This window comes from Falco punctatus (assembly GCF_963210335.1).
Source record: "Falco punctatus genome assembly, chromosome: Z".
NCBI classification, from domain to species: domain Eukaryota; kingdom Metazoa; phylum Chordata; class Aves; order Falconiformes; family Falconidae; genus Falco; species Falco punctatus.
The window spans coordinates 45949429-45976646 of record NC_137586.1 but is presented as its reverse complement, the minus strand read 5'-3'; the positions used below and the strand labels follow the sequence as shown (position 1 = coordinate 45976646).

The 27218-nt window shown below is 40.7% G+C and overlaps 1 protein-coding gene across 6 annotated transcripts in view; it reads right to left on the bottom strand.

Moving 5' to 3' along the window:
- Nucleotides 1-27208, bottom strand: part of LRRC2 (leucine rich repeat containing 2) — a 103105-nt gene extending 75897 nt beyond the window's left edge. Inside the window, exons 1-2 of one of the 6 annotated variants that reach the window (XM_080373243.1) lie at nt 861-27208; nt 65-201 (exon numbers count right to left, since the gene is read on the bottom strand). Coding sequence is in view for 1 of the 6 variants with exons in the window: in XM_080373241.1 (XP_080229367.1) it covers nt 790-801 (12 nt within the window). In the remaining 5 variants the exon portion in view is untranslated. Of the gene's footprint in view, nt 1-64 lie in introns of all 6 variants that reach the window. The other 5 variants (XM_080373245.1, XM_080373242.1, XM_080373244.1 and 2 more) reach the window with 5 other exon arrangements.
- Nucleotides 27209-27218: the final 10 nt, after the last annotated feature.

The window sequence follows — 27218 nt, the reverse complement described above, 5'->3', positions numbered from 1 at the left end:
TTTCCCACCAAACCTTCCCAGCCTGTGGATAGGAGACACAGATGGCATGGACAGCTAGACATACCTCCTTGGAATAATTCCCTGCCTTCACCTTCTGTCTGAGCAGAGCAAAGTGGATGAAACGCTTTGGTAGGATTTACCTCTTCAGCTAATGAGCATTATCATCCATCACTGATCCTTGAAATGGTGCTCAGTTAACTACTGTTGAAAGGAAGAGAGCTGGTCAGTACCTTTTAGACTACAGAAAGTAACATGTCAGTGATAGACAGCACATAAATACTTATGGCAGTGACAACAGCAAAAATAACGGCAATATTTGACTTTAAATGATAGTCTTCATTCACAAAAGATTTAGCAGGCTAGATTTCCTATACCAGTTAGATTAGCTCTAAGTGGCCTTCAGAAACTGAAGTTCTATAACTCTTTTTAAATTCCACTCTAAATTTTGACAGACAACAAAGATAAATGACCAACCTCTCCAACCATTTTTTTATTGAAAATCGGTCTCACACCAGCATATGTCCTTGAGATGTAATAGCAAGGGTTTATTACAACTGAGCCACAGAGTGAGTCTTGAAAGCTTTCCTAAATTATAAAGTTTGGATTTGTCACAGATGTAATCTACTTAGAGGAACTATATATGGAGTGAATCTTACTATTTCTAAAGGTAACCAGCAAACACATCACTTTAGACTAACACCCTATGTTTCAGCTATTGTTCCCATATACATTAGCATTTAAAAATCCACAGCACGTAACAACAACGAAGATCTGATAATGACTTCTCACCTTCCTTGCCATTTCCCACCTTGACCCCACACATCTGAAGAAACACAATAATCAGCAGAACTGTCACTTACCTACTACTAAAGAACACGAGTGTTCTGAGCTCCCAAGCGTGCTCTGTGGTTACTCAATTTGGGACACTGAGGTTGTTTATAGCAGCAGCATAGCTCATGGCCAGCCAGACCTGTTTGAACCCCACAACGTGACTAGCCTTCCAGATGTACTAATATGCTATATTTGTAAAGTGATAACATGATCTCTGGTCGTACAGCAGAGACACAGGCAGGATAAGGTATCTACACTGCATGACTCAACACAGGACAAGAAACAACACCACTAGGGCAGCATCTCATTTGAACCAAGGAAAGTGACAGACCTAATGTTACTCATGCTTATGTATTTTCCTCAGTAAAAGGAAAGGAGAATCAAAAACAATAAACAGTCTGCATTCTTCTCATACGGACTATCTCTTCCTCCCCACATCCATGCAAGTGCAAGAGATAAACAGACACACACACACACCATGCAGACACTTACTGTGCAGTTGCCATGAATGATTGATTTACAACAAATTCTGCTTTTACCTGCTGTTGGTGGCTCACTGTTTTTATGCCCATTGCTTAGTATTGATGGCAATATTCCTGCTCAGTGTTAGTGTTGCCCCACGGCCTGGCAGGGCAGGGCTGTGGGGAGCTGAAGCCCATCCCTGCTGCAGCACCCGCATTGCTGGGGCAGGAACTGATGGCCCCAGGGGGCTGATGTGGAGTCCTGATCCTTGGGCAGATGGGGAAGGCCCCAGGGTCAGGATGGAGTGGAGGGGGTGGTGGGGAGATGTAGGCAGAGACAGGAAGGCCCATCAGGGCCCTGAGAGCCCTGACAATTCAGCATGAATGGTTGAAATTTTCTGATTGCATCTTTGATGAAATAAGCCTATTCATTCCTAACTAGAAAATCGTCCTTAGTCAAAAAATAACTGATTTGCATCTAACCAGGGAAAGAAAGGGAGCACTTTAAGTGCAAGTTTTTGAGTCTGGTGTTTTCAAGAAATAAACTTCTTCATCAGAAACTTTTCCAAAAACTGCTTTTGATGTAATTTCTTTTTAAATTCAGCTTTTCAATTAAAATATTTTTTAATTTTATGATAAAAAAAGAACTGGCATTTTTCAACCATCTCTGTTTGTATTCATCACTGCCAGTAATAATAAGCATTAATTACAGCAGCTGTGCTTGGCTCAAACTTCACATACTAGTTTTACATTGCTGTGTTTTCAGTGCCCTCACTGCAATCACATCACATTGGTGCCAATGGAAGGAGGAAATCAGCGAAAACCATGTACTGTGGATTTAAACATTTAATTTTGTCTTCAAGCTTGAAGGAAATAATATCAGGACTCATTTTGATCTTTTTCAGTGCAGCGTGTTTTGAGGTATGGTGACATGCCTGAAGGATTTGCATTACAAGTCCTTACTGTTCAGCCATCGTATTCTTCATAAACATCGGTAATAAAAAGTGAATTGATCACTGCTGTCACATCTGAGTAGCCTAAGATATTTTTATGTTCTGATACATCTGCCCACCAACATGCATATTTTTGCCAAATAGCTATATAGGTTTCCTGTAGTAGTGATGCATATCAGACTTAAGTTGCAGGAGCTGATGAAGCAATCAGTGAGGGAGACAACACACTGCAGCAGAGAAAGTACACCCTTGTGTGAGCAAAATCATGCTCCATATTTCTGTTTTCTTGTACACTGCCTAGGAAAACAAAGAATCATAGAATCATTTAGGTTGGAAAAGACTTTTAAGATCATTGAGCCCAACTATTAACCTAGCACTGCCCAGTCCACCACTAAACCATGTTCCTATATTTTTGTTCAGAACACAACAACATGCAATAATTCTTAAATAGCAATTTATGCTAAGAAAGGGTACCACAGAAAAGTGATTTCCATCTTACTTTTTCACAATCCACCAGTTGCTGTACAGGTGTTGACTTTGGCTATAGAAGGTAAGAGGTCTTGTGCTCTTTAAATTTTGAAATACTGAGATGTGTCTCAGCAGCAGAAAACTGACCTTTCAGTTACTTTCCTTGCCTTAGCCAAGGAGGCATAGATCAGCCATTCTTCAAATTATAATCATAATCTATCCAGAGAAGGAAAAACCTGGAATGTGTTCTGGGAAGGGAATGAGAAAAAAAAAGATCAGCTGGTGAAATAAATAACACCTAATTAAAAAAAAGGTTGTCCTATGAAGGAGAAGACACTAATGATGGAAGAACAACTAAGGAAGGGCATGAGAGATTTAGAGAAGGTATAAAAAGTGACTGAAGAGATGGAGAGAGAGACAGGATATATAATATCATTTAGTGGTAGATCTGTGTATTTTACAAAAAAAAAAGAAAAAAAAAAAAATAAGGAAAAGGAAGATTGTAAGTTAAGCCAATACCTAAACGTGTCTCCAAAACCCCCTTCATTCAATGAGGAACCTGGATCTAAGGTTACACAACACAGTCCATTCTTGGACCTAACAGGAGCTGCTATACCAGCAAATAGCAGGAAAAGCTTGGATAGCACACATAACACCACAAACGAGAGAGTAGTATGCAGTACAGACCAGTGAACAGACAGAAGGCTTGTTTGCATCCAACCAAACCTCAGGCTTGAACTGATTTAAGGCATGCTTGGTTGACAGAGGCTAGTGCCCTCAAGGGTGTTCCCTGCATACTGCACGCTGCATCCCAGCACAGCAGCAGCAACGTTAGTCTGCCAGAGCCAAACCAGCCTCAGCAGTCCCAGACACAGCACTGCACGCCTGCCACAGTGCTCCGCTGGGAAGCCGTCCTCATCCAGCTGACCCAGCAGACCAGCCAGGGTCTATGTACTCATGTGACACTGCAGTCTACAGAATAATCTTCCTGGACAAGGAGGACTGCCTGGGAAGCTGTACTGAAGCAGTCATTTCGTAAAGAGGGAGGTCCATTTCGACTGCTGGAACTCACCAGCCTCACCAAACTGGAGTTCTTGCCAAATGGAGATGGAGCCTACACCAAAGCCCCTGGAATTGCAGTCTTGGGAACAACATGCAAAATGCCCAAGCTGTCACAGTGTGAGGCCAGCTGCTCCATGAGACAGCAACTATATTGCTTCCAGTTATGAGCTTGCCCTGAAAGCAATACAGCCTTGGTCATGAATCACCATACTCATCTAACCCTGCTGGCTACCCTAAGATAGTAGATCCTCTACCCATGACACTGATAAATCTACAACCCAAATAATCCAACTGGGGTAGCCAAGAGTTGACTATTAACAGACAAACCAAGGGATATTTCTTTCTTCCAGTTCTGCTCTAGCTGGCACACAGTTCTTCTACTTAACAATCTCTTATGGCATGCCACTTCATAGAAAACTCACAAAGTAAAGGCAACAAAGACACTAAAAACACAATCTACTGTATAAATGATTACTGTAGGTAATCACTTGCAACAGATATGTTTATTTTTCCAGTCTATCTTCCTTGTTCATTCTACTATGGATAATAATATGCAATTAAATTAACACCAGTAGACTTCGGACATTCAGGTGAACATCTTGGTAACACAGGCTCCAGCCAAGATCTAGCATGGGTAAAAGTGGGAAGAACGTTTAGAGTGACAAGACACCTTCACACTAACACTTCAGACAAAAAAGACTGACAAGAGAAGTACTTCTAGCATAGCTGTCATCAAAACACCTACTAGAAGGAAACACATGACAATTAATAGCTTTTTAGGGACACATTTCCCATAAACATCCAACAAAGCAAAATCTGTGAGATTACACAAAGTCAGGCTGAAGAGGAGATAGAACTTGCTATACTAATTTGTATGTGCTAAACAGAACTGTTCAAAACAATATATTTTTGCTTGTTGTTTTGTTTCCATGCTATCCATATGCCATTCAGTCTAGAGCTGTCAGAGCTGCAAAATAACTGTAATAATACTGCAGAATCCATAAGTCACATTACAAATCACTTTAGCAGGGAGGATTCTTACATCGGTGACCTTTCAGTCTTGATGGGTCAGGCCTTTCTGATAAAATCTTAGTATGCACCAAGGGAAAGATCCAATTTATAACCCATGACAGAGCTACAGTTCTGGAATGTGCCTGAAACATTAGCATGATGGACAAAGTCTCAGCCAATGTTTATAATTCTGGGCTGTGAGTCACACTATCTTGCTGTCCTACATGGGCTGTGAAGCCTTTTGTGCCAACTTACCTCTGCTATCACAGAAGTGCTTCAGCAGGCTTGGCTTATGGGTCAGTTTATGGGGTTTTGGTGAGGTTGCATAGCTCCACTGAAAACAAATTCTTCCTCTGCTGCTGTTTAGAGACTTCATCAGGGACTTTGTTGACATAGTAGGTAAGTCCTCAAGAGTCACAGCTCCCAAGTGATCTGGGAATAAGCAACTCTCAAAGAACCACAAGATACCTATAGAGTTGTCCCTGGTGTTTAATAAATGTCTTAAAAATAAATTCAGCTCACTGAGGCTGTTTGTCCAGAGGTAAACTGCCCTCTAGCAAATGTGCAAGAACCTTAAAATCAGGACAGAAAAAATGTCTAAGAGTTCCTGAAGGATTTTGTAGGCAAGGAAGAAATATAGCACTTAAAATCAAGAGTTGCAGAAGAGTTGCAGTCACAAAGCTGTGACTGGTTGGGTTCTTCCCAGGAAGTTGCTAACAAGGTTCTAAGGGATCCCAAGATGAAACCATGTCAGTACTTATATTAGCATTAGCATTTGATGATCAGCCATCCATGTGAAAGATGCTCAAATATGTAAGTGGAAGCATAGCTTTACTGAATTTCAAGCTCCTTTTAGAACTACTTACACTTGTACCTGATTTGAACTGAATCATCTTATTTAAGAAGCATTTTCTGAGCAAAATAATGGGCAAGTTATCTATTGATCTCTCTCATTACATTTAATTGTGTAACAAATTAAAGGCACAGGAGCCCTTTGGTGTGAACAAACAGGAATGAGATGTATGTTACATTTGATTGACCAGCAATTGCTGAGAACAGGAGGCTTTTTGGTAGGAGCCAGGCTCAGTAGACAGCCTCATTAGACGTGTCATTAAAGGGAGAGAAGCAGCACAAGCTCTTTACAAGGGTGCATATCTTCATCAAGGTGTAATAGAACAATATCAAGGGATACAAACTCACTCTTTTCCAAGGACGATTAAACCTGTAAGAAGTGGAAACACAGGAAAACTCAGTTCCTTTTATAGCCAGCTGTCTTCCCGGAGCATAGGAGCAAACAGACCATTGGGCTATCAAACGCAACACCCTGCTATGGCAGCCTATTCAGGTAGCACGTCTGAGAGGACGAGGTCACTTGCTGGCCCTGTCAAAACCACATCACATCACAGATCCCACCGATTTATGGCTCGTGCTTCGTTGCACTCCACAACTTGTGATACACTAAAAAAAAATTAAAGAAATATTCCCACTCTGAGCCAGCTACCAAGCAGCACACGCACCGTTGTCAGCCCACTCCGGCAGAACTGCTGCTTTACGAAACCACAGCTGAAGAGGATTTTTTTAAGAATGAAACAAATGGTGCCATCTACTGTCCAAAGTACAGGTACACCTAGCTTGTTGCATCTGCGGCACTGAATCCTGGGGTTTTTCTGACTTCAACAATACTGCTACAAAGAGATGAAGACAAATATCTGCTTTTTCTTTTATTTCTGTGTGCCACATGGATCCTCAGAGGTAAATCTGCTTTGGCAGTCTATTTTGCAGCATACATGTAAGAATATTCTACTAGAACATGTAATGCTCTGGGCATGACTGCCTTGTCCCAGTAGTCCTACTGTAGTCTCATATACAATATGCAGTACACAGGAGTCTATGTCTCTATTACTAGGCTACATGCACTAATTTTCCTGGAGAAACAGCATACACAAGTACTAGCTACAGAGAAGGGAAGAAAAAAAAAAAAAAAGACAGAGAAGCTGTCTCTGTCTTCTAATCTAGAAACACATTTTTATTTTTGATTCCTGACCTGCGGCTAGTAAGCTAAAAAGTTCTTCAATAAGCAGACTTTGATATTTAAACTTTTTTGTAGCCACCATGTCTTGTAACCATTCCTTAAATACCTCATGCTTGGAATTAATTGTCACCAGAAGACACAAAAGCAAATAAGAAAATAGAACTGGCCTTTGCAGAGCCTCACATCCAAGAGCAATGAAATTGAATTTGATTAAATAAAGGAATAGAGACACCAAAGAATTAAAAAAACAGACAAAAGATCATTGTGACTTCCTCATGAGAATTCATGACGTTGTCACATGGGTCAGGTTAGCAAGTGAGGAAAATATGTGACATCAGAAAATAAATTTGCCCTGGAGTGCCCAGTATGCACTTCTGTCTTTACAGGGGAAAAAGTGTAATCTGACCTCATATTGCCAACATATGATTAATCAAAGGAAGTTGAACTGAAAGTTCGCAGTGAACTTTGGGATTTTGATTCATGACCAAATATTGCCCACCAGGATAACAAACACCCTTATACTGCCCATTGCCTGCTTCCCACCAACTGTGCTGATGAAGGGGCTCTGTTTGCAGACAACATTTTGAGGTTGGTTGGCAGAAGTTCCCATTTACCTGAAAAAACACCATGTAGTTTTAATGTTTTGCTGACTCAGGAGCCACCTTTTTGGACTACACATGATTCAGAGAAAGAGCTAATTACAATAAAGATGTAACCCAAGTGGCTTAAATAGAAACTTTGCCTTCAAGAGTTTTTAAAACTGTTTCTTGCTCATGTGCAGCCAGCCACCTCTTCTGCCAATACCCAAGCCTTTGCCAAATCCTTATCATAACTTTACAAGGTAAAATAGAGCCATGAGGAAAAGGAGTTTTAATCCATACCTACAAATTATGAGCGAGGGAAATGGGAATCTGGACATGATCTTCTCCAAAATAAGTAACTTCTAGATAAGCACAGAAAAAAAATTGCTTAGTGACTTCTCAACTCAGTGTCACGTTACTGATTATAGATCAGATTTAGATCACACTGGCATGACCTAATAAATATGACAACAGTTCAGGTGAATTTCCTATGCTTGTAGCTGAGAATAGATGAGAGGAGCTGTCAGGTAAAGATAATTTCTGGTTTTAAAGTGACACATAAAAAGCTAGCTCAAACTAGGGAAATAAAGCTTAATCTAGGGTAGTAATGAAAAGTTTGTGGTCACTGTAGCTCTTGTGCCATCAGAGTTAGGCTAATTTTGTAGTGCTTTCTCTGTGCTTTATTTCCTGCTCTATACTGCAGAGCTGAAAGAAATTACACTGAATAAAAGCTCAGCCTCAAAAGATGCCATTTGAGCACTGCAGTTGTAAAGACTTCAAGAAGAGCCCTGAAAGGAAGAGAAATAACTTAACTGTGCCAGTCTGTTGGGTTGTTAATGATTTTTGTTCTTCTAGAGTACTGGACTTTAACTTAAAAGGAGAGAAATACAAGGACCAAGAGTAAGAATGGAGTCATGGAGGTAAATAAGGAGGGGTTTTAATTTTACAAACATTCTTAACACATATTAATATTAATAAAGTAATTAACCCAGAAACAGTCGGGCATCTCCTCTACACATGACTCATGGGGCTAGCTAACAGAAGGTGGATGTGAATCAAATATTTAGCGGGAACAGAGTACAGTCTTTGGCAAAAGAGACTCTACTCTGCAAAGACAGTCACCAAATTTGCTGACCCTGCAGTCCGTAAATCTTCACGTGGTCAAAAGCCATAAGATATATAAACGCATGCCACAGAGAGCTGAGGGAGCTGGGAAGATTCGGGAATAATATACACAGGTGAGCACCACACAGCTGCAGAAGAGCCAGGGCTGGGTTTGCCAGGTGCTTTGGTTCAAGAACGAGTACTGACACTGGTCCTAGCAGCCCTTTCTGGGTCTCCCTGCCCAGTCAGATAAATTAATTATTTCTGTGCCTACAGACACACCACCAGTTGTGTGCTATAGTCTCCAGATGGAAGACATACTTGAAGGTCTTGCCAGCTGTGCAGGCAAAAAGCTCTACACCAGCCGATTGTTAGTAGCAGTGCACTAACAGTGTTATCCATTACCAGTGCAGGTTTAAGCAGCTGAGCTTTGTATTGTTGACAACAGCAAATATTAAAGGTGCCACAACCGTTAAACATATATTACCTTTCAGTCTGTCAAGCAAACACTACAAGAGGGGGCAGTGGCAATTACAGAAGGTAATTACAGGTGGAGACAAAGCAGTTTATCACAGCAGATGATGAATTGCAAGAAAGGATGAAGGACCCTTGTTCTGTCTGGGCAATTCATACAGATTAAACAATAACTTTAAAATAATTGACCTAGTGGAATATAATGATTTTTAAGAACAGTTTAAATGGTGTTTAATTTGTTTAAATGAACTATCCCATTAAGACCAAAATTTATCATTTTGATTTGGAAGGGAAGTTTTAATAAGCCCAGCATTTAGCAGAGCTTTAATAACTGTATTATAGATAACAGATGAATATCTGAGGTGAAAAAGATCCTAATACAATGAACTTGTAAGTAGAGCTGGTAATAATTTTTCAGAAAGATTAAAATCAGAGATATTGGTAATAATTTTAATGGAAATATTTTGCTATGGTTTTAACTATTTCCAGCAACAGATAAACATACATTTACACTAGGACTGTAAGACATTGTGATCTGTAGGAACAAACTTACAGGCTTCTAACACAGGCATTCAAAAAAGCATATGAAATGCTTAGGTACTACAATGGACATAACAAGAAAAAAACTAACATCAAAAAGAGGAGAGTTATTGAAGTAGCATTGTATAGATAAACATTGTGCTGAAAACATCTTTTAAGAAGGTCCTTTCAACTCCAGGGTCTTTTGAATTTAGTCCTCTACTACTGCAGGCACCATTCAGTGTTTTTCACAAGCTGATCAAACTCCACCAGCACTATTGAGAAAGAGGCTCCCACATCTCATTTTGGAGATGAGGAGCCCTCTCCTTATGTCCTACCCATGATTACTCAAAGCCAGTTTGTGTTGGGACAGATTGCTGGGTTGTGCAGAGGTTTGCACAGCATTGACCCACTCCAGCACAGGAGCTGAATAAAAGATAAGTTTATCAGATCCCTTGGCTCTGCAATAATTACCAAACAACACAGGATGCCAGGACTAAAAGAATTATGAAAAATATATACTGTGTGGAAAACAGAGCAATTAAAACTTACATTCCTCCGTACATAAGAAGACAAAAGAACTTAAGCAGCACTTTGTATCTACAAGCACTGGGTACCAAAAAGAAAGGGAGACAATAGGTTGTTTTCTTACCGTCATTGATTCTGAGGTAGTTTGTGTTTTAAACCGTTTTTCATTAGTTCTGATAAGGCTAACCGGAAAACTGTATTTCAGAGATTTGAGATCTGCATTACAAGCAAGTAATGAAGGAACATGTAAAATAAGATAGGTGGTTTTTAAAAAGGTGAAAAGACACTTTGTGACTGATTCAAGTTTGGAGAGCCTTGGGTTTTTTTACTAGTGGAGGACTATGTTAGTCTTCTGCCAGGAGGCAGAAGAAAAAGCTGGGATAAAACCTGCCAAAAAAACAAGAACATGTACCAGACCTGCTGCAGTCATCTTATGTTTTTCTGTGCTCTGGAAATGTATCTCTGCCCTTCTCTTCTGCTGGCACTGGTATCTGCATAGTTCCAGAGACAGCAAGTTAAGGGAGCTAAAGCACCTGGGTGAAAAAATCCATCTTTCTCTGCAGTGCTGGTTTCTGTCTGGTTAACTCCCCACCTGGCAAACCTCAGTCTCAGGTGAGCGCAAACAGCAGCAGAAGGGAGGTGTCTCACACAAGCACAGGTCTAGGGAAGCAGGACCATGGCAAAGCCAACTTAGATCAGTTCTTGGGGAACTGAGGTTTCAGCATAATCTAGGACAAAAAAAACACAACTTATTTGGACTGCTGACAAGAGAGCTAATCACTGTACCACTACTAAGCAGATTTTAAAAGAGTCTTAGAAATGCCTTCAGGGACCTGAAAGACAATTCTGGACTCTATCAAAAGATTGTGCATAGATATTTGAAATTCTGTATTTTTAATATTGACTGTTGCCTATAAATATTGATAGGTTTGGCTAAAGTGTGGTTGACAGTATCTTGAAGAAGTTCCAGTCAAAAACGTTGAGAACCACCTGCTGGGCTGTGCTTGTCCTCTGCAGTGATTATCAGTTACATTCATACCAGGCAATGAAAGCATCGGACCTTTGCTTTGCTCTAAGTGATTTCTGACCAACGTAACCACAATATCTCTTAGGAACAATTATTTCCCTGTTTGTGCCTGATCCACATGAACAGTCATTTGCTGTCATTTTCTGGTATAAGATTTTGGGAGCCAAATTCAAAGTTTTCCCTATATCTTCAATGATCTCTTCTGGAAAAGAACAGCAAACATCATAGCAGTTTCTGCCTGAAGACCTAAGGTCTGAGTAGCATATACAGTGTCTGCAGGCCTTATTTCTCTGTAATGGCATATAATCCAAGTCTGAATGTAGGGTTTAATGCATGGTTTCATGATACAGGGTGAACTGACCTGAAGGTCAATTTCATTAAAAAGGAGAGGTCCTGATGTCACTGTTTAAGTCCTAATCCTTTTCCTGATCCCAGCTGGATGCTCCCACCATTTACTTGGTGCCAGCTCTGGCAATCATCAGTTCTTCTCTGTGAGCTTCTTATTAACTCAGAAAAAAAATCTGTTCCAGCAAAATACACTGGTAGTTTTCTGAGACAAATGAGTTTAGTATAGGGTTTCTAGATATAACTTACCAGCAGAACCGGGCTTCTCAGCTGGGAGTGGGAAGAAAAAATGCAGAAAGGCAGAAGGAGATTTACCTTATCAGTGGCAGCAAGTTTTTATATTCATTCAGCAGGATGTGAAACTAGTTTTTAAAAAAGAGAGGACGGGGAGGGAGGTGAAAAAGAATATCACGGCATTGTTAGTTTTGTCTGAAGTCATAAATGCTCAGTACATTCTTGGAAGAGATGGCATTCACTTTCTCCTCTGAAGTCATGTTACTTCACTGTCTAACTCAGCATCATTTAACACTCCATGTCCAAATCATCCCCTAGGATTTAAATGTATTTCTATTTACCAAAGGAAAAAACTTCACAGCACATTTACTGACACAGATTATGTTGCTTGTTTTTTATATCCTGGCAATTGCAAATGCAACTGTGGCTAAAAGAAAGCAGGAGCTCTCTAAGTTACTACATGTTTGATACATTCATGGCACCCTGTCATAACCGTTTCCCAAAGAATACAGGAAACATGCAGAGAAAAACATAGTTTATTTTATTCCAGTTTACATAGCTAGCTGGCAACTTAACTTATGCAGTTCCATTGACGTCAGCATGTACCTATTTTTTAACATCTATGAGGCTAATGTAAAATGGTAATACCTCTTTACAGATATGAACCATATAAAAAAATGCTGTTGGCCTACTGGCCAGTTCTTGCCCAGTGCACTCACTGGGAGGTCTTAATAATTGTGGGTAAGCATCACACTGCAGATGAGAAAGACTGTAATGTTTCTGACCCAGTCTTTAGGCTCCAACATTCCATATTTACATATTTAGCCAACTCTGTCCCCAAGGTGAATTTCAGTGGGGTTGCTGAGCTGGTGGTGAGCTACAGAGCTTGCTGACAGCAACAGAAGCCATGCTTCCCACTCCTTCCTTTTCCAAGTACCGTTCCCGCTTCCCCTGCTTTTGACCAAGAAACACCCAATCTGTTACCAGTTGAGCCAATTCAAGTCACAAGCCAAAGAAAGAAAAAGACATGTTTTCTTGTTGTTCAATGTGTTTTCTGTCTGAAGGGATGGGAGCAAGTGATCATACTGTGACAAGGAACAGATGGCTGGACAGGAGCAGCTCATACGTTCCCTATAAACTGACATGAACTGCCCTTCCTTATCCAGAAAGAACTGCATCACATTCAATAGCAAGGAATACAAAGGGAAGAGAAAAATCTCTGCCCTCACTTGCACACCAGGGACCTTCTGTATTTTCAGCAGGATATGAATGATATCATAACCAGTAAGCTGGCTTCACTGTTGAAGCAAAAGCCTCTTCCAGTTCTGGCACAACAGTGAAATGTGCAAACCGCGTGTGAGATAGTATGAATGCCCAGTCCAAAACTGACTGAGCTGTTTGAAATCATGGTTCGCCGTGGGAAAACTGGGTATATTCAAATGTAAATCTGTCTGAAGGGTTTTAACTGGTTTATATATATATATACACCTATCCATATAAAAATATCTATAAAAAATATTAATCCCTTATTAATCAAACTTGGAAAGGTTAACACAGCTGAAAAACTCAGGACATTTGTGTGGAGGAGCTGATAACTGCTGTGACTGCCTCCTCATTGACTCTTCATTGGCAGCTTCACATTTCTTGCAGTTCCGCAAGCATCAATTTAAAATGCCCTGTAACACTGCCAGCTCAATTTAACACCAAGAAGCCAAAGCTAGCAAAAGAAGAAGGTATGGAAAAACTATGCAAGTGCTACAAAGGAGCCTATGACTTGAAGTTATTTCTCAGTACATCCTAGAAGAGACATTGCTGCTCCCTTCATGTAGATTTCTCTTTCTGTTTTATATGAAAACCAGGGAAATGCATGAGCATCCAAGGAATGTTGATATCTCAGAGTAAAATTTCAGTAAACACCTATTTATGTTTGGCCTTTAAAATTTTGTTTCCCCAAGTTACCTAGCAAGTCATTTTGCATTTTGCTCACGTAGCTTTGCACATAAGAAAAAGAGATTCTTGCTTTTCCAAAGACTGCAGTACAGTCATTCTGTTGTGTGCTCAGGAAACTGCACAAATTCTGTGAGATCCATACCAAATAGCTGCAGATGATGGCATACTCAAAACACCAGCAGTGGTTACCCAAGGGGCCACCACTAATTTCAACTGTGGCAGAATTGGCTTATTATTAGCCCCCATATGAAATGACAGTGTTTCCTTAATGTAGGTATGGCTTCTAGACCTTTATTCTCTATTGCCTTGACCTTGTGTTGTGCCCTTGTGTTGCAAAATGGGCACATAAATCCATATTGTCATACGATTTCTCCCAAAGGGCTGAGGCCTTTGACATGGCAATTTATGTATAATTTACAATGCCCACAAAGCTTCAATGACTTGTGTTAGACTTAAAGAGCTTTGGCCACCTGCCTGACATTCACTTGATGATTTGTTCAAATTTAAACTTTACAGGTGCAGATTTCCTTGAGGCAGGCACCCTTGTGCATACAAGGCAAGGTTTGTTTAAGGAGGCTTTTTGTTTTGTATTGGCTTGGCAGATCCTTAAGCCTACCTGGAGATACTGTGATTTTATGAGGCTTTGACAGTACTAAAGGCTTGCTGGTTTGTAGCAGCTTTCAGTTCCATGCTTAAGTAATGGCAGAGCCCCTGTTTGGAAAGGAAAGTCAGACATTTCCTTGAATGTGTTACAGATGTGGGGTTTTTTTCATTCACAAAAATCTTTCTGCACTACCCGCTGGCTTTCCAAAATGTTCCTGGGGCAATTATGCCTGCATAGGTATAAATAAATCTTCATTCCATGTATATTAGTAAAATTACTCCTGCCTCTGACACCTGCTGCACAATGTGTGCAGTACGTGCCAAAAAGGGGCATAGGCTGCCTCTATCTGCTGTGGCATATGTTCACTCAGGTGAGCTGTGGTGGAGATATCCATACTGGGAGTGAGGGGTAGACAGGTGATAATTGCCTTTCAATTGCTTACTGACTAACTTGCTAGGCAGGAAAGCAGAAGTAGCAGCTTTTAAGTATTACAGGACACAACTTGGAAAGCTGCTGCAAGTTCTCACTGTTCTTGAGACAGATGATGGTAAGCAATGGCTAGGGGGACTTGATGGCTGAGTATGTTGCTACTTCTTCCTTGGTTTTGAAAGGCTACAGAAGGATAGTAAGAGCCTCCCCACCAGGCTAGAAAGGTTGAAATACTCTTTACAGCTCTGTCAGTGTTCTTGGCTGATTTTTTACTAGTTGAAGGGTAAAGTTTTCTCTGTTTTTTCCAGTGGGCTGAATTTAGATAACATGAACATTTGCTAACTAATTTTGTTTTAATCAAATATATGCCTGCTTTGAGGCATTTCTCCACCTTTCCCGCCTATGCTGCAACTTAGACTTGTCCCTCATGCCATCTGCTAAGCCACCTTTTATGTCTTAGATTCGCTTGAGTTCTGCTTCTGTTTTCTGGTGCAATGAAGCTGGGACTGGGTAACTGGTAAGAGCTTTTTCACCGTCAGTATGCTAGGAAAGATTTGCAAATGTTTCCCTTTCTTTTTTCTTACAGTATATTTTCACTTTTTAAAATTAAGAACACAACAGAAGACATCCACAGAACTAGACAGAGAAAATTACTTTAGGACAAGACCACACCTGAGGTATTTTGGGTTCTCCCTAGAGCCAATTAATGGAACAAATATATTTTCAAAGGTGTATCCTCAGCTAACTGTCCTTGGCCTCACAGCCAGTAAGTTCCTGTGCTATCCTATAATTAAGAAATATGCACTGAAGCAATTTTGCTGCCATAGGAATTGTGGCAACATGGCTGAATAATTCACACTAACTACCTTAGTGACTTTCGTCTCTCCCACTTCTTTTGCTAATTGATTGTGAGCAGATTTCATTCCTCTTCAGATAGTTATTAAAGAACCTAAATCTCCATCTGTATCTAATTTCTAAAATTTTGTTTGACCACCATACTTGCACTGCATGTTTCAAGACCTTATTTTAGATCACTTGTTTTTATTTTAAAATCATTCTGACATAAATGCTTAGGATTTCTGGGATCATTCTTGTAGGAGAGTATTTCTGCTGCTAGTAAGTTTTCTCACTTTAGAAAACTTGGGATAAAGGAGGACCACCAGTTATGACAATTCACATGTGCAACCTTGCTATGTATTCACTAGCCTCTGCTTGAAGCGGTTAAAAGTCTTTCATGCTGGAAGCCAAGGAGAGCTTGCTGTTTCAAAGAACCTATTTTCCGATCACTTGAAGCAAATATTTTTTTAAAAGGAGAAGTCATGTGAGAAATGAACTATACATGCTGTGCTTTGAAAATAACCTTTCCTGTATTAGAACAGATTTGGTGTTGATAAGGAAAGGCCAGTAATGGGTGAGGGAACCAACCTAGCCTTTTCATGATCATATTTTAAAACTTTGGCAAGATCCTAAATTTCTTCTCTCAAAACAATTTTTTAAGGTGCACTCTTACTTGAAAAAGACTCACGACTTTTCTCTGCATCCTTGCCAAAGCGATGCTGGCAATAAATTAATACAGGTCCCTGACCACAGCAGACTGGGTTGATTTTTTACTAAAAATGGTTTTACAGAGACATTTCCTACTTTCACCCTGACTTCAGTCTGTGTTAGACAACAGCATTAGGAAAACATAGTACTGAAAGACAATCCTTTTTCTCAGCTTCTGCTGAAAGAATACCAAGCAATTACAGAGCCACAAAAAATACGGGAGGCAAGGCATCAAGAGATCATCTTATCATCCTGCCCTACGGTCCAGGACAGGACAAAGAATACCCAAAAGCTTTATAGTCCTTGTATGACAGACATTTCCAATATTTCATTTTAAATTTCTTTTTCTTCCTAGTTCGCTGTTTCAGTACAGGTGGAGGAACATCATCATTTGTAACTCAGATGATGGCAGATGTAAAAACATGCATATGTGAAGGTAGGATGGTCCACAAGCAAGTTGTTAAAGCTGTTAAATTTTGCTGCAAAAATGAACTTGTATCTTGGGCAGTTTTTTGTGAATGTCCTGAACACTTCTGTGACTGATACCATGACTGATGAACAAAACATGTGAAGGAAATTTTGAAAAGCAGTCTATATTCTACTGGTTTATCAACACGCTCATTTAAAAAACGCTGTACTTTTCTGTGCTTACTTAACAGAGACTGTGACCTGTTGTCTGTTGTAGAAAGAAAATGACTCCTTTCTATACAAGTGTGTTTGTAGGACTCTGCATAGCATGGCACGTATTTCAAGATCACCGTGCTAAGTCAATTAGCTTCGGAGGTTGAGACAGCAGATATATAGTATGCATTTTCTTACTAAGAAGGATCCTAAACTGCTAGGTTACAAAGGCAGCTGACATCAACATTACAACTAGAACACTAAACATGTCAAAAAGCATATTGGAGAAATCTGATACCACAAGAAAACTCACTAGTTAAGTTAGTTGAAGGGGAAAATGCTAAATCAAAAGCCTGTGTTAATAAACCAATGAAAAAGAGAAAATCTAGGTTTATAAAAGGATAATTCTAATAATCTTCCTAGAAGTCCAAGAATCTGAGTTTTGCCTACCAGGTAAAGAACAAACTGCTGCTCTAGCTTTCCTAGCTGCCACTATCTTCTCTCTTCTGAATGTAACAGTTAGCAGCTATTCACAGCTCCTTTCAAATTTCCTGTGCTCCTGAGTGCCCGCCAGAAATGCATTCCAATGGCTCAAAAAGGTTTTTTGAATAGGAGAAAATGTGCATGTTCACTGCTGAAAGAATTCCTTCGTTTGATTTAGCTTGCAGAGGAAACTAAGGATGAAGAGATTCTCAAAATACTTTCCCCAAATGTTACAAGCAGAAAACATCTGTGTTTTTTCCACACTGCTTGTATCTGCCTTACAGTATGGAAGCAGGCCACTTGTCTTTGGGCTTACAAGTGAGTTTTCAGAGTGGGGTTTTGTTCTTTTAAAAGAAACGTTTTGTAGAACCTAAGTAGCAATATCAGCTTCTCCCAGCTGTTTTAACAGTCCCGAGAAATGGAAGGAGATATTTCTTCTAAAGCTGTACCTGCAGGGATCTGCCTCTACCATCATGTAAGATGTTACAGAGGAATCAAGCCGACTGTCAGTAGACCTCCAGTCACTATCCAGGGATCTTCACACTCTTTTGTGAGGCGAAAAAAAAAGTGGGAGGAGGATGGAATTTACAAACAGAGATTTTGACAGAGGATGTAATTTTCTGCAAATGTATGGAGAATATATTTTTCCCCTTAAATATCTGTAGTTTTTTCACGGACGTCTAGACAAGCCTGTTAGTTGTGTCGCTTAAGTCCCCAGATTACCTTCCTTGAGAGGAATGGAATTTTTTCAGTACTGTTTTTTCTCCCAAGTACTGCAAGGTAAAAAAGAATATAATTTCTTTAGAAAATATTCTAGGGGTAGAATATATTAGTTTCAGTGACTGATATGAAAGTTAAAATGGAAAATTAATAAAGCAGTACCCACTTAAAGAGTTCAAAAAACTACTTATTAAATCTTTTTTTCCTAGGCAACTAGGTGACTTTTCTTATGACTGTTTTTCAGATAACTGAGGTGACTGTTTCTCACACCTTGGAAGTTTTCCTTTCTCTATCTCATCAGGAAGTTTAATTTGAATACCACTTAGCCTTACTTTAGACTTTTCCGTGTATACATGTCTCCTATTGTCAGAAACGCTCCTGCCATGCATGTGCAAATGTAATGGAAGAATTACAAATCTAATTGTGTTATAACCTTTTATTTTAGCTACCTCAATTTCTGTACTTCAATCACAGCAAAACAAACCAAGCCCATATTTTCCCAGGGACTCCCTTAAATCATTTACCTCTTATCAGAAGCCTACATTTTTAATAAAGAAAAAAAGGCTTAGCATCCTTAGGTTTGTGTTTCCCCTTGTTACTTCTTGAACTGTTAAAAATTTTCAAACTTCATATTTGTCTACCTACTTGTGCTTTAAGAATATTTTCTGTATAAAAGCATTTTTACAACACAACACTTGCTGGACTTTTTGCTGAGCTGCAGACTTTTAAGCATGGTTGATTTTGATCTCAGTGTCCCCATTTCCTGGTTTGCGTAGTCCAGTGAATCAGACTTTTCCATGTGAGTACACAGGCAGTCTCTTCTAAGAATGGCCAAAACGGGCAATAGCTTGTGTTCACAACTGCTAGTAGGCTGTAGTTTTCCATGAAAAACAAATTCCCTGCTGCTGTAGGACAGCCAGTCTTTTTTCAATCAAAGCATTGCCAAAATATAGCTACAAAGACCTATTGTAGAAGCCCTAGATCCCTAGCTTCCAATAACATCCTAAACTGCTGATTGAAGGGATTCCCTGCAAATTAGCAACTACGGATTTCACATCTATGCTTTACAGTAACACCTCCTTGCCTACAAGTGACAGAAAGATCTCGTGAAGATAGGTCCAATACAAAGAGACGTAGAAACAGATCGTGCTCTTGGGAAGATGACAACTTGTATCAGGCAAAACAGACTAGGGATAAATTAAAATTTGTCATAGTTTTAAAGCTGTAAAACTGAGATCCAGGGACAAAGTCACCCTGGAACAAAACGTACTTTTGGAGAAAGTGGCACTAGTTTTTCAAGCACTAGGAATAGTGCCTCTGCCCCAGAGCAGTGGATGACAAATTAAGAGCCTGATGGAAATCCAATTACTGAGGCAGGCTTACACTTTCTGTCATTAGTAAAAGTTTGGAAAGTACATCTCTTAGGTCTTTGTAATCCAGAAAAACTAGTTTTATTTCAAATACAGTGCTCTCAAGAGCTACAGTTAGTCTGTGAGGAGGTGTCACTGCCTTCTAATCATTTTGTATTATCTAGGCATCAGCCTCATTCAGAAACTAGCTAGTACATGACTGTCTTTGGAACACCTCATATCAGCTGGCCAGACTCCCTTGTGGGACATTATGATCCTCACTTCTAGTGCTTTTGTCAAAAATAAGGACCAATATTTTAACCTGCTTTTAAGTTTCTTGACTTTTCTTTCTCTCCCAGTTTCCTTTCTAGTTTCTAATCTCATTATTACTGTAGATACCATCCGAACAGGTTAATAGACTGCCACTGTGGAGCACTGAAAATCCATCTAGGCAATCAGTCTTCTGTTCGAAGCAGTCAAGTATAGCTTCAAATTAAAGATAGGGCCTGAATCAAAATGTTAGGTCTAAGCATCTTTACCCAGTGGGACAGACTGGATATGGGGTCATGCTTTGTGGCCCTTTTCTGAGCTGTTCATTTATCTCACCTTGCACACAACCAACAATGGGGATTTCTTACTTGCTGTTCAAGTGTTTCTAACAGAAAAACAAGTGTTCAAACAGAGGTATATTAAACAGAAATGACCACTGCTAATTAATTAATGTCAGACCTAATCTTTTCAGCAGGTGAACAGAAAAGTTCAACAACCTGTTTATGTAACACATAGAATCATAGGAATGGTTTGGGTTGGAAGAGACCTTAAAGATCATCTGCCATGGGCAGGGACACCTTCCACTAGACCAGGTTGCTTAAAACCCCATCCAGCCTGGCCTTGAACACTTCCAGGGATGGAGCATCCAACATGCATAATTAGGTTCAGATTCTCTTTGGTGATTAGCCATTGGTCCCCCTTCAGTTCAGGAGGAAAAAGTAAGACATGTGAATGCTTTTGGGTGACCCATGAATTATATGGAAGAATACAGTAGGCCAAAAAATGTGGAGTGAGAAGGTGCTTTGCATCCCCTGTTGTTCCCTGGTGGAAACCTCAGAAAAAGGAGCAGACACAGACACAAAGGCACTCAAAAACCACTGTAGGTTCAGACTCAGCTTCCAGATGTTGAATGGTAGCAGATGGAAGAGGAAAACAGCAGCACTGTTACCCAGGCAGCCTTGCACTGAATACTGAGGGACATGACAGTCCTGCTTGAAATGACACAGTTATTAACAGCATTCCTGTTTTAAACTGAAACAAAGCAGCTTCCAGGGACAGGATGATGGGAAGCCTTCATTCAGTAATTCCTTTCAGGAGACACAGCTGTAGCAGGAGGTTCTGGCTATGACAAACCTCATGGGAGTCTTCATTAGGTTGTGATAAACTAGAGGAAAACTTGGAGGAACCCCAACTAATATCCCACGTCTCAAACCTGAACAGGACAAAAATGGCTTAAAGCCAAAGTTTGGGACATAGCCCACCTCTTTTTGTTCTTCTCCAAAAACCCTCCAAAAACCTTTGTATCAACAAAGGCCTAGAAGCAGCAAGAAAAAAACACCACACCCCCACTATCAGTATGAATAAGTGACTGCAAGGACATCCAACAGCAGCACAATGCTGATCTTCAAGGGATTTCAGTAGTACAGGTCCAGCTGATGGAATTCTCTCAGACACTTCTCGTTCTGACCTATACATTTTGCTGCCTGTACAAAATGGCCTTCAGCAATATCTATCAACTTCTCCACTGCAGCTTTGACCGCACCATGGATTCTGTATTGCTTTATCTCTCTACTGAGGTAGCTGAAAATACAAGTATGGATTTTGCTGACCCTCAAGGGGAAAAAAAGGAATACTTTGCTAGTGTGATTATACCTACAGGAGATTTTTCTCTTTTCCACATTTCTAAGAAAAATCTTTGTACCAGAAGAACTTTCACATGGACACAGAGTAAAAAAGATAGAAAGATAGGGAAAGAATCTTACACTGTTTTGACTGGTTTTCGTGTGCTCACTTGCGATTTAGGGGTGATTTTTTTTGCTAGCAAAATTCGGGAGTAACATCCTTAATAATGACTCTATGCTTGCCTTTTTGTTGTTTTTGTTGGCTTTTTTCCAATCCCATTTCAGGATGGACCTATATCCTCTTGACAAAGCCAGAGGTAATATGTGTTCCTCAATGAAGGATCAGGAGAAATTCTGATCCTCTTTAGTGTCTTGTGAGTACATGCTGTAGTTTGGAGGGGAAATGCCTGCTGTGCACAGCAGGAGCTGGTGCCAGGCTGCAAGCTCACAGGATATTTTGTGACAAGGTCTGTTTTTTTCCCCCATATGTTTAAACTTAACCCCCTCCCTGCAAAACCATGGCAACTGGCTTCATCATTTTCAATTTTTCATTGTAACAGAATGACTTGCTGATTTAATAATTTGTTGCCTGTGTGGAGTTATTTTTCTTTCTTTCTAATGGGCAGTTACAATTTTTTTTGTTAATGAGGAACACCTTTTTCCAAAATCACGATACAGAAAATATCATCCATCTTATGAGCTGACTGCCTCTTTGAAGAGACTGAGTGATTGTCTTGAACCGCTGATGCTGGTGTAAAGACTTAACATAAATTGTTTGCTTGACCTTTTTATGACTGAAAGTCTTACATTTTTTTAAGCTCTTAGCAATGGATTTAGAAAGAAGGCTTCCCCTCCCTTTCACCCTTTGCTCCAAAATGAGAAAAAGGGATATATGCTGAGGGTTTGTAAGTTATATCACTCTAACTACCTCATTATGGATTGGTTCAGGCTTTCCAAATGAGCAATCCTTCTTGTGAGAGTCATTATCATTCATCCTCCAGTTCTGAAAGAGGTGCCATATTAACTACATAGTTAATATTTATGTGTTACCTAGTCTGGTAGGCTAAAGCAGTACCAATGACTTACAGATCAAGTTACAGCAGTAAATACAGGTTTATAATTATTCCTGAGTAATTCTATAGCATGAAGTATCTTTACTGCAATACAAGTGCAAATTCACATTAAGATTTATATCAGGAAATCACACTCCTTACCCCAGTGATTATAACAAAACACTTAAAAGTTTAGGCCAGTCAAAATTATCTTGCTGAGATATCATGTATTTCTTCTCTGTAGGAAAGTTTCCTCAAGGACTTCAGGTTTCTCTTGGAAAGTTATGCATAATGGAATCAGAATTCACCAGGTATTACCCTATGCAATAGCATCCCAAGTGCAGAGACGCTACACTCCTCTCACTGAGGCTGATGTAAGGTGCATTGTTCTTTTCTCTAAGACCTATACATCTTAGGTTTGGAGGGAAGAGGAAGGTCGATGCACCTATTCTATGCCTCAACTGAAAAACTTGAACAGAATTGAAAAGCACGCCAAAATTACTTACGTTTTATGCTATTTTACCAGCCCCACACTGCATAGCAGTTTTCAATACAGAAAGAACTCTTCAGCATATCAGGAGTACCTCAGCTGCTCATAGACTGGGCAAAATGTTGCGTGAAAACATTAGTAGCCTTATTGCTTGTCCACATTTTCCTTTGTTCTGGTCATAACAAGGTTAAATAGTTTGAATAGGGAGAGGCTGAGGACCAAAGTCCCCTTCCAAAAATTGAGATCAACTCTTAAATGTCTACTTCTGTTCATACATTTACGTCAGTATGTCCCAGTGAGTATGTCCAGGGACTGCAAAAAAAAATGTTCATTCTATATTTCCATCAGTTTTGATCACCAGGATTAAATCATTTACATATCAAGGCTTGATAACAGATCTGTGGGAGTACAGGTTTTAGAATGAATGAGACTTGACCTCCAAGCAGAACAATGTACATGTGCAGAACAGAACAGAATACCTCCAGTTGGAAGGGACCAACTTTGGATCATCTAATCCAAATGCCTGACCATTTCAGGGCTGACAGAAAGTTAAAGGATGTTATTAAGGGCATTGTCCAAATGCCTCTTTTTAAGGCACTGGCAGGCATGGGGCATTGAGCACCTCTCCAGGAAGCCTGTTCCAGTGTTTGACCACCCTCTCAGTAAAGGAATATCCTAATATCAAGTCTGAACTTCATGCATTGTGTGGCCTCCAGAGAAAGCCCATGTCTTCTAGCTGGGTTCTCCTCCCAGGGCAGATCTCTGGCCCTCTGTGCAGCCACAGAGCAGTGGGGCCTGGCCTGCTATGGTTGCTTTCTGCAGAGCCTCATGCCGCTCTGCTTCTCCCCAGGTTCCTGCTGTGTGCCTGAAGCATGCAAGATCACCTGTGGCCCTGGCATTGGGTCATGGGTCTTTCTTTGGGGCCTAACAGCAGCTCTTGGTGCCAAACCCATCATCACCTTCTGTCCCTCTTTTCATCTTGCACGGCCATCTTGGCTGCAGAAGGGGTCCTGTGTAAGAGGAGGGTGAGAAGCCCTGGGAAGCACAGAGAAGATGAGCTGCCTTTTCTGTGGAGTCCACTTGCAGGAGAGAGGAGCTATGTGGGGGAAGTCCTGCAGAAAGCATGATGGAAAGGGATGATTGGGGTGGTGGTGAGGGGTGCTGGACAACTGATGGTGCCCATCTGCTGAAGGCATGTCCTTTCCAAGCAGGCAAGAAGAAATGTCAGTGTCAAGGCTGGGTCTGGAAAAGCAGGAAGAAAACCTGTGCTCGACGGCAGCAGCATGGTCACCTTTTCATGGCTGCTCTCCAGTGGGGCAGCCCGCCGCATGTGCTGGTACCTGGCGTTGTCCCTTCCCAGGTGCAGGACTTTACACTTCCCCTTATTAAACTTTGGACTCCTGCCTTGGCAGGAGCAGAGAGCACCTCAGACAGATACAGAGAACAGCACCAAGTGGTGACTCCGTGCAGGAGGAGGGATCTGGGCACCGCCGTGGCCAGGCTGCAGCCAGCAGTGCAGGCTGGTAGGGGAGCAGAGCCGCGGGACGTGGGGGCAGAGGCTGCGGTGAGGAGGAGGACGGGCCTGGGGTGGTGAGCGATGATGGGGTACAGGGTGGCCCTGGAGAGCCCCCGGCTGGAAACATCTGCCCCAGGACCAACTGCAGAGATGGAGGCCTGTTGCTCTGCTACACAGCAGCACAGAAAAGCTGTTGCATGAATTTCAGCGTGCGGTTTTGGAGGGAGACCCCCAGCATCTGGACCAGCAGCTTTTTATCCATCCCATGGATGGTCAGTATGGATGAAAAGTACATGTCAAGTCTAAAAACCTCCCCTGGCACGGCTTTGAACCATTCCCACACATCCTGTCACTGAATCCCGGGGAAAAGAGCTCAGCACCCCCCTCTCCCCGTCCCCTCCTCAGGAAGCTGTGGGGAGCAATGAGGTCACCCCTCAGCCTCCTTCTCTCCAAGCCAGACAAACCCAGAGTCCCCAGCCGCTCCTCACAGGACATGTCTTCCAGCCCTTCCACCGGCTCCGTTGCCCTCCTCTGGACACATTCCAGGACCTTAACATCCTTCTTAAACTGTGGGGCCCAGAACTGCACCCTGTGCTCGAGGTGAGGCCGCACCAAGGCCAAGTACAGCGGGACAATCCCCGCTTCTGACCGGCTGGTCATGCTGTGTTTGATGCCCCCCCGGACGCGGTTTGCCCTCCTGCCGGCCAGGGCACGCTGCTGACCCACACTGAGCCTGTGTCAGCCAGCACCCCCAGATCCCTCCCTGCAGGGCTGCGCTCCAGCACTCCTCTCCCAGTTCATACTCGTGTGCAGTGCTACTCCATCCCAGGTGCAGTATCTCACATTTGCTCTCATTAAATTTCATGCTATTGATATCTGTCCAGTGCTCCAATCCATCTACCCTCTGATAGTTAACAGCACCTCCCAGTTTGGTGCTATCAGGAAACATGCTAATGGTGCATTCAACTTCTGCATGCAGATCATTGATAATTATATGGAACAGAACTAGACATAATGAACCTTTTAGCTCTGCCCTTCAGCCAGTTCTTCACCAATGCACCATGTACCTGCTGAGCTCACACTTGGATAACATATCCAGAAAGAGAGACAGTATCAGAAGCCTTACTAAAACTGAGAAAAACTGTACCCACCACCTTCCCTTCATCCATTAGGTGATTTACCTTATCACAGAAGGATATCAACTTAGTTAAACAGGATTTTCTTTTTGTGAACCCATGTTGACCATGCCTGATTATTGCAATTTTTTTCTAAATGTCTTTCAAGGACTGTGGCAGCTGCATTGTGACATACCTTAATTTCTTTTAAACTAGTTGGTAGCTAAAGACTAATATTTTTCAGCTTAAACTGCCCTTTCTTCCTTTGTGTCTCCTGAATTTTGCAACGCATATCCTATCATAATACATTCAATCCTTCTCCCTGTTAGGCAATGAACTGAAAACGACAGAGAGTCAAATGCTAAATTCCACTCCAACTAACAACTTTCTTATAGCACCTATAAGCTAGCTATAGATAATAAACTGGTTGTCTAATTCATCCTTCCAATTACTTTTTCAGAGATCTGAGCAATTACACAAGCATAATAAATCCAGACAGATGTCATTAATTTTATCTCTCAGACTGGACATCCACAAAATGTAGAAAATCTGTCTTTAAATATCTGATATTTACAGTGATTACAGTCTTAAGTCTTTGACCTTTTGTCACATTGAACTCTTACAACCACAGAATTAACAAGTGTTTCATAAATTTCTAGTTCTTTCTATGGTATTTTTTCCTATTTCATGGACACCCCAAGAGTTTCCTTCTATAAAAAGTTTTATACTTATCTTCAAAAAGCCAGAACTAAGTAAAATCATCAAAAAGCTTAAGTCCACAAAAATAAATAAAGGAGAAATTCAGAATTCAGCATTTCAGTTTTCTGAGACAGGATAAGTACAACATAATCTAGCTACAAGATTTTGACTACCTAAGTATACATATGCAAAATAATACAGAAAGTAAATTTTTCATGCTGCTAGTGGAACATTTCTAAAGTGTATTTACTAATAAATCCTTTATATATATATATATATATAAATGAAATTATTGGCTTTGACCTAAAGCAAAAAAACAAAGATCTCTATAATGGCTGTTCGCTGATTTTTTTCACCAAAGAGCAATACAGCTTTTTCAGCACATCTTCAGTTGCATTCAGCTAGATTTCAGCAGGTGCTTGCATAAAGGAAGAGTCATTCCACATCTTTCCCACTACTTGAGACCAAATAACTTCTACAGAAGTCAATCAAGGGAGCGGAGACCATAGAAGATGCTAGTTAACAAGCACTAGTCTCTAGCTGAAGACAAGTTTCTTTCTAGGAAGATTAAACTACAATGAAATTATGGATAAATCCATGCTGGGCATTAAATACTGAATGTGAAAAATTACATAAGTGTAAAGAAGAGCTATAATCCATAGTGTAGGTTACCTGCTGTTGACTTCCTTGTCACTATTCATAGGCAAGCACTACCTAGATCAATGTCAAAACTGTGTTGTCAGTCTGTACCTACCATATCTCTGTGAATGGTTAACAAAAGTGCACAATGGTCTTTAAGGAATCAAGCCATCATACCTCTTCAGCTGATTGAAATAAATTTTTTGATTCTGAGCTGATACCTATCTTTAGACAAACAGCTCTTCATCTAGAAATAAAATATCTATTCTTCAGCATGAGCAACTCCCATACATTTACATTTACTGTGAGGGTCATGAGACACTAGGACAGGTTGTCCAGAGAAGTTGTGGATGCCCCATCCCTGGAAGTGTTCAAGACCAAGTTGGATGGGGCTTTGAGCAACCTGGGCTAGTGAAAGGTGTCCCTATCCATGACAGGGGAGTTGGAACTATATGATCTTTAAAGGTTGTTTCCAACCTATGAT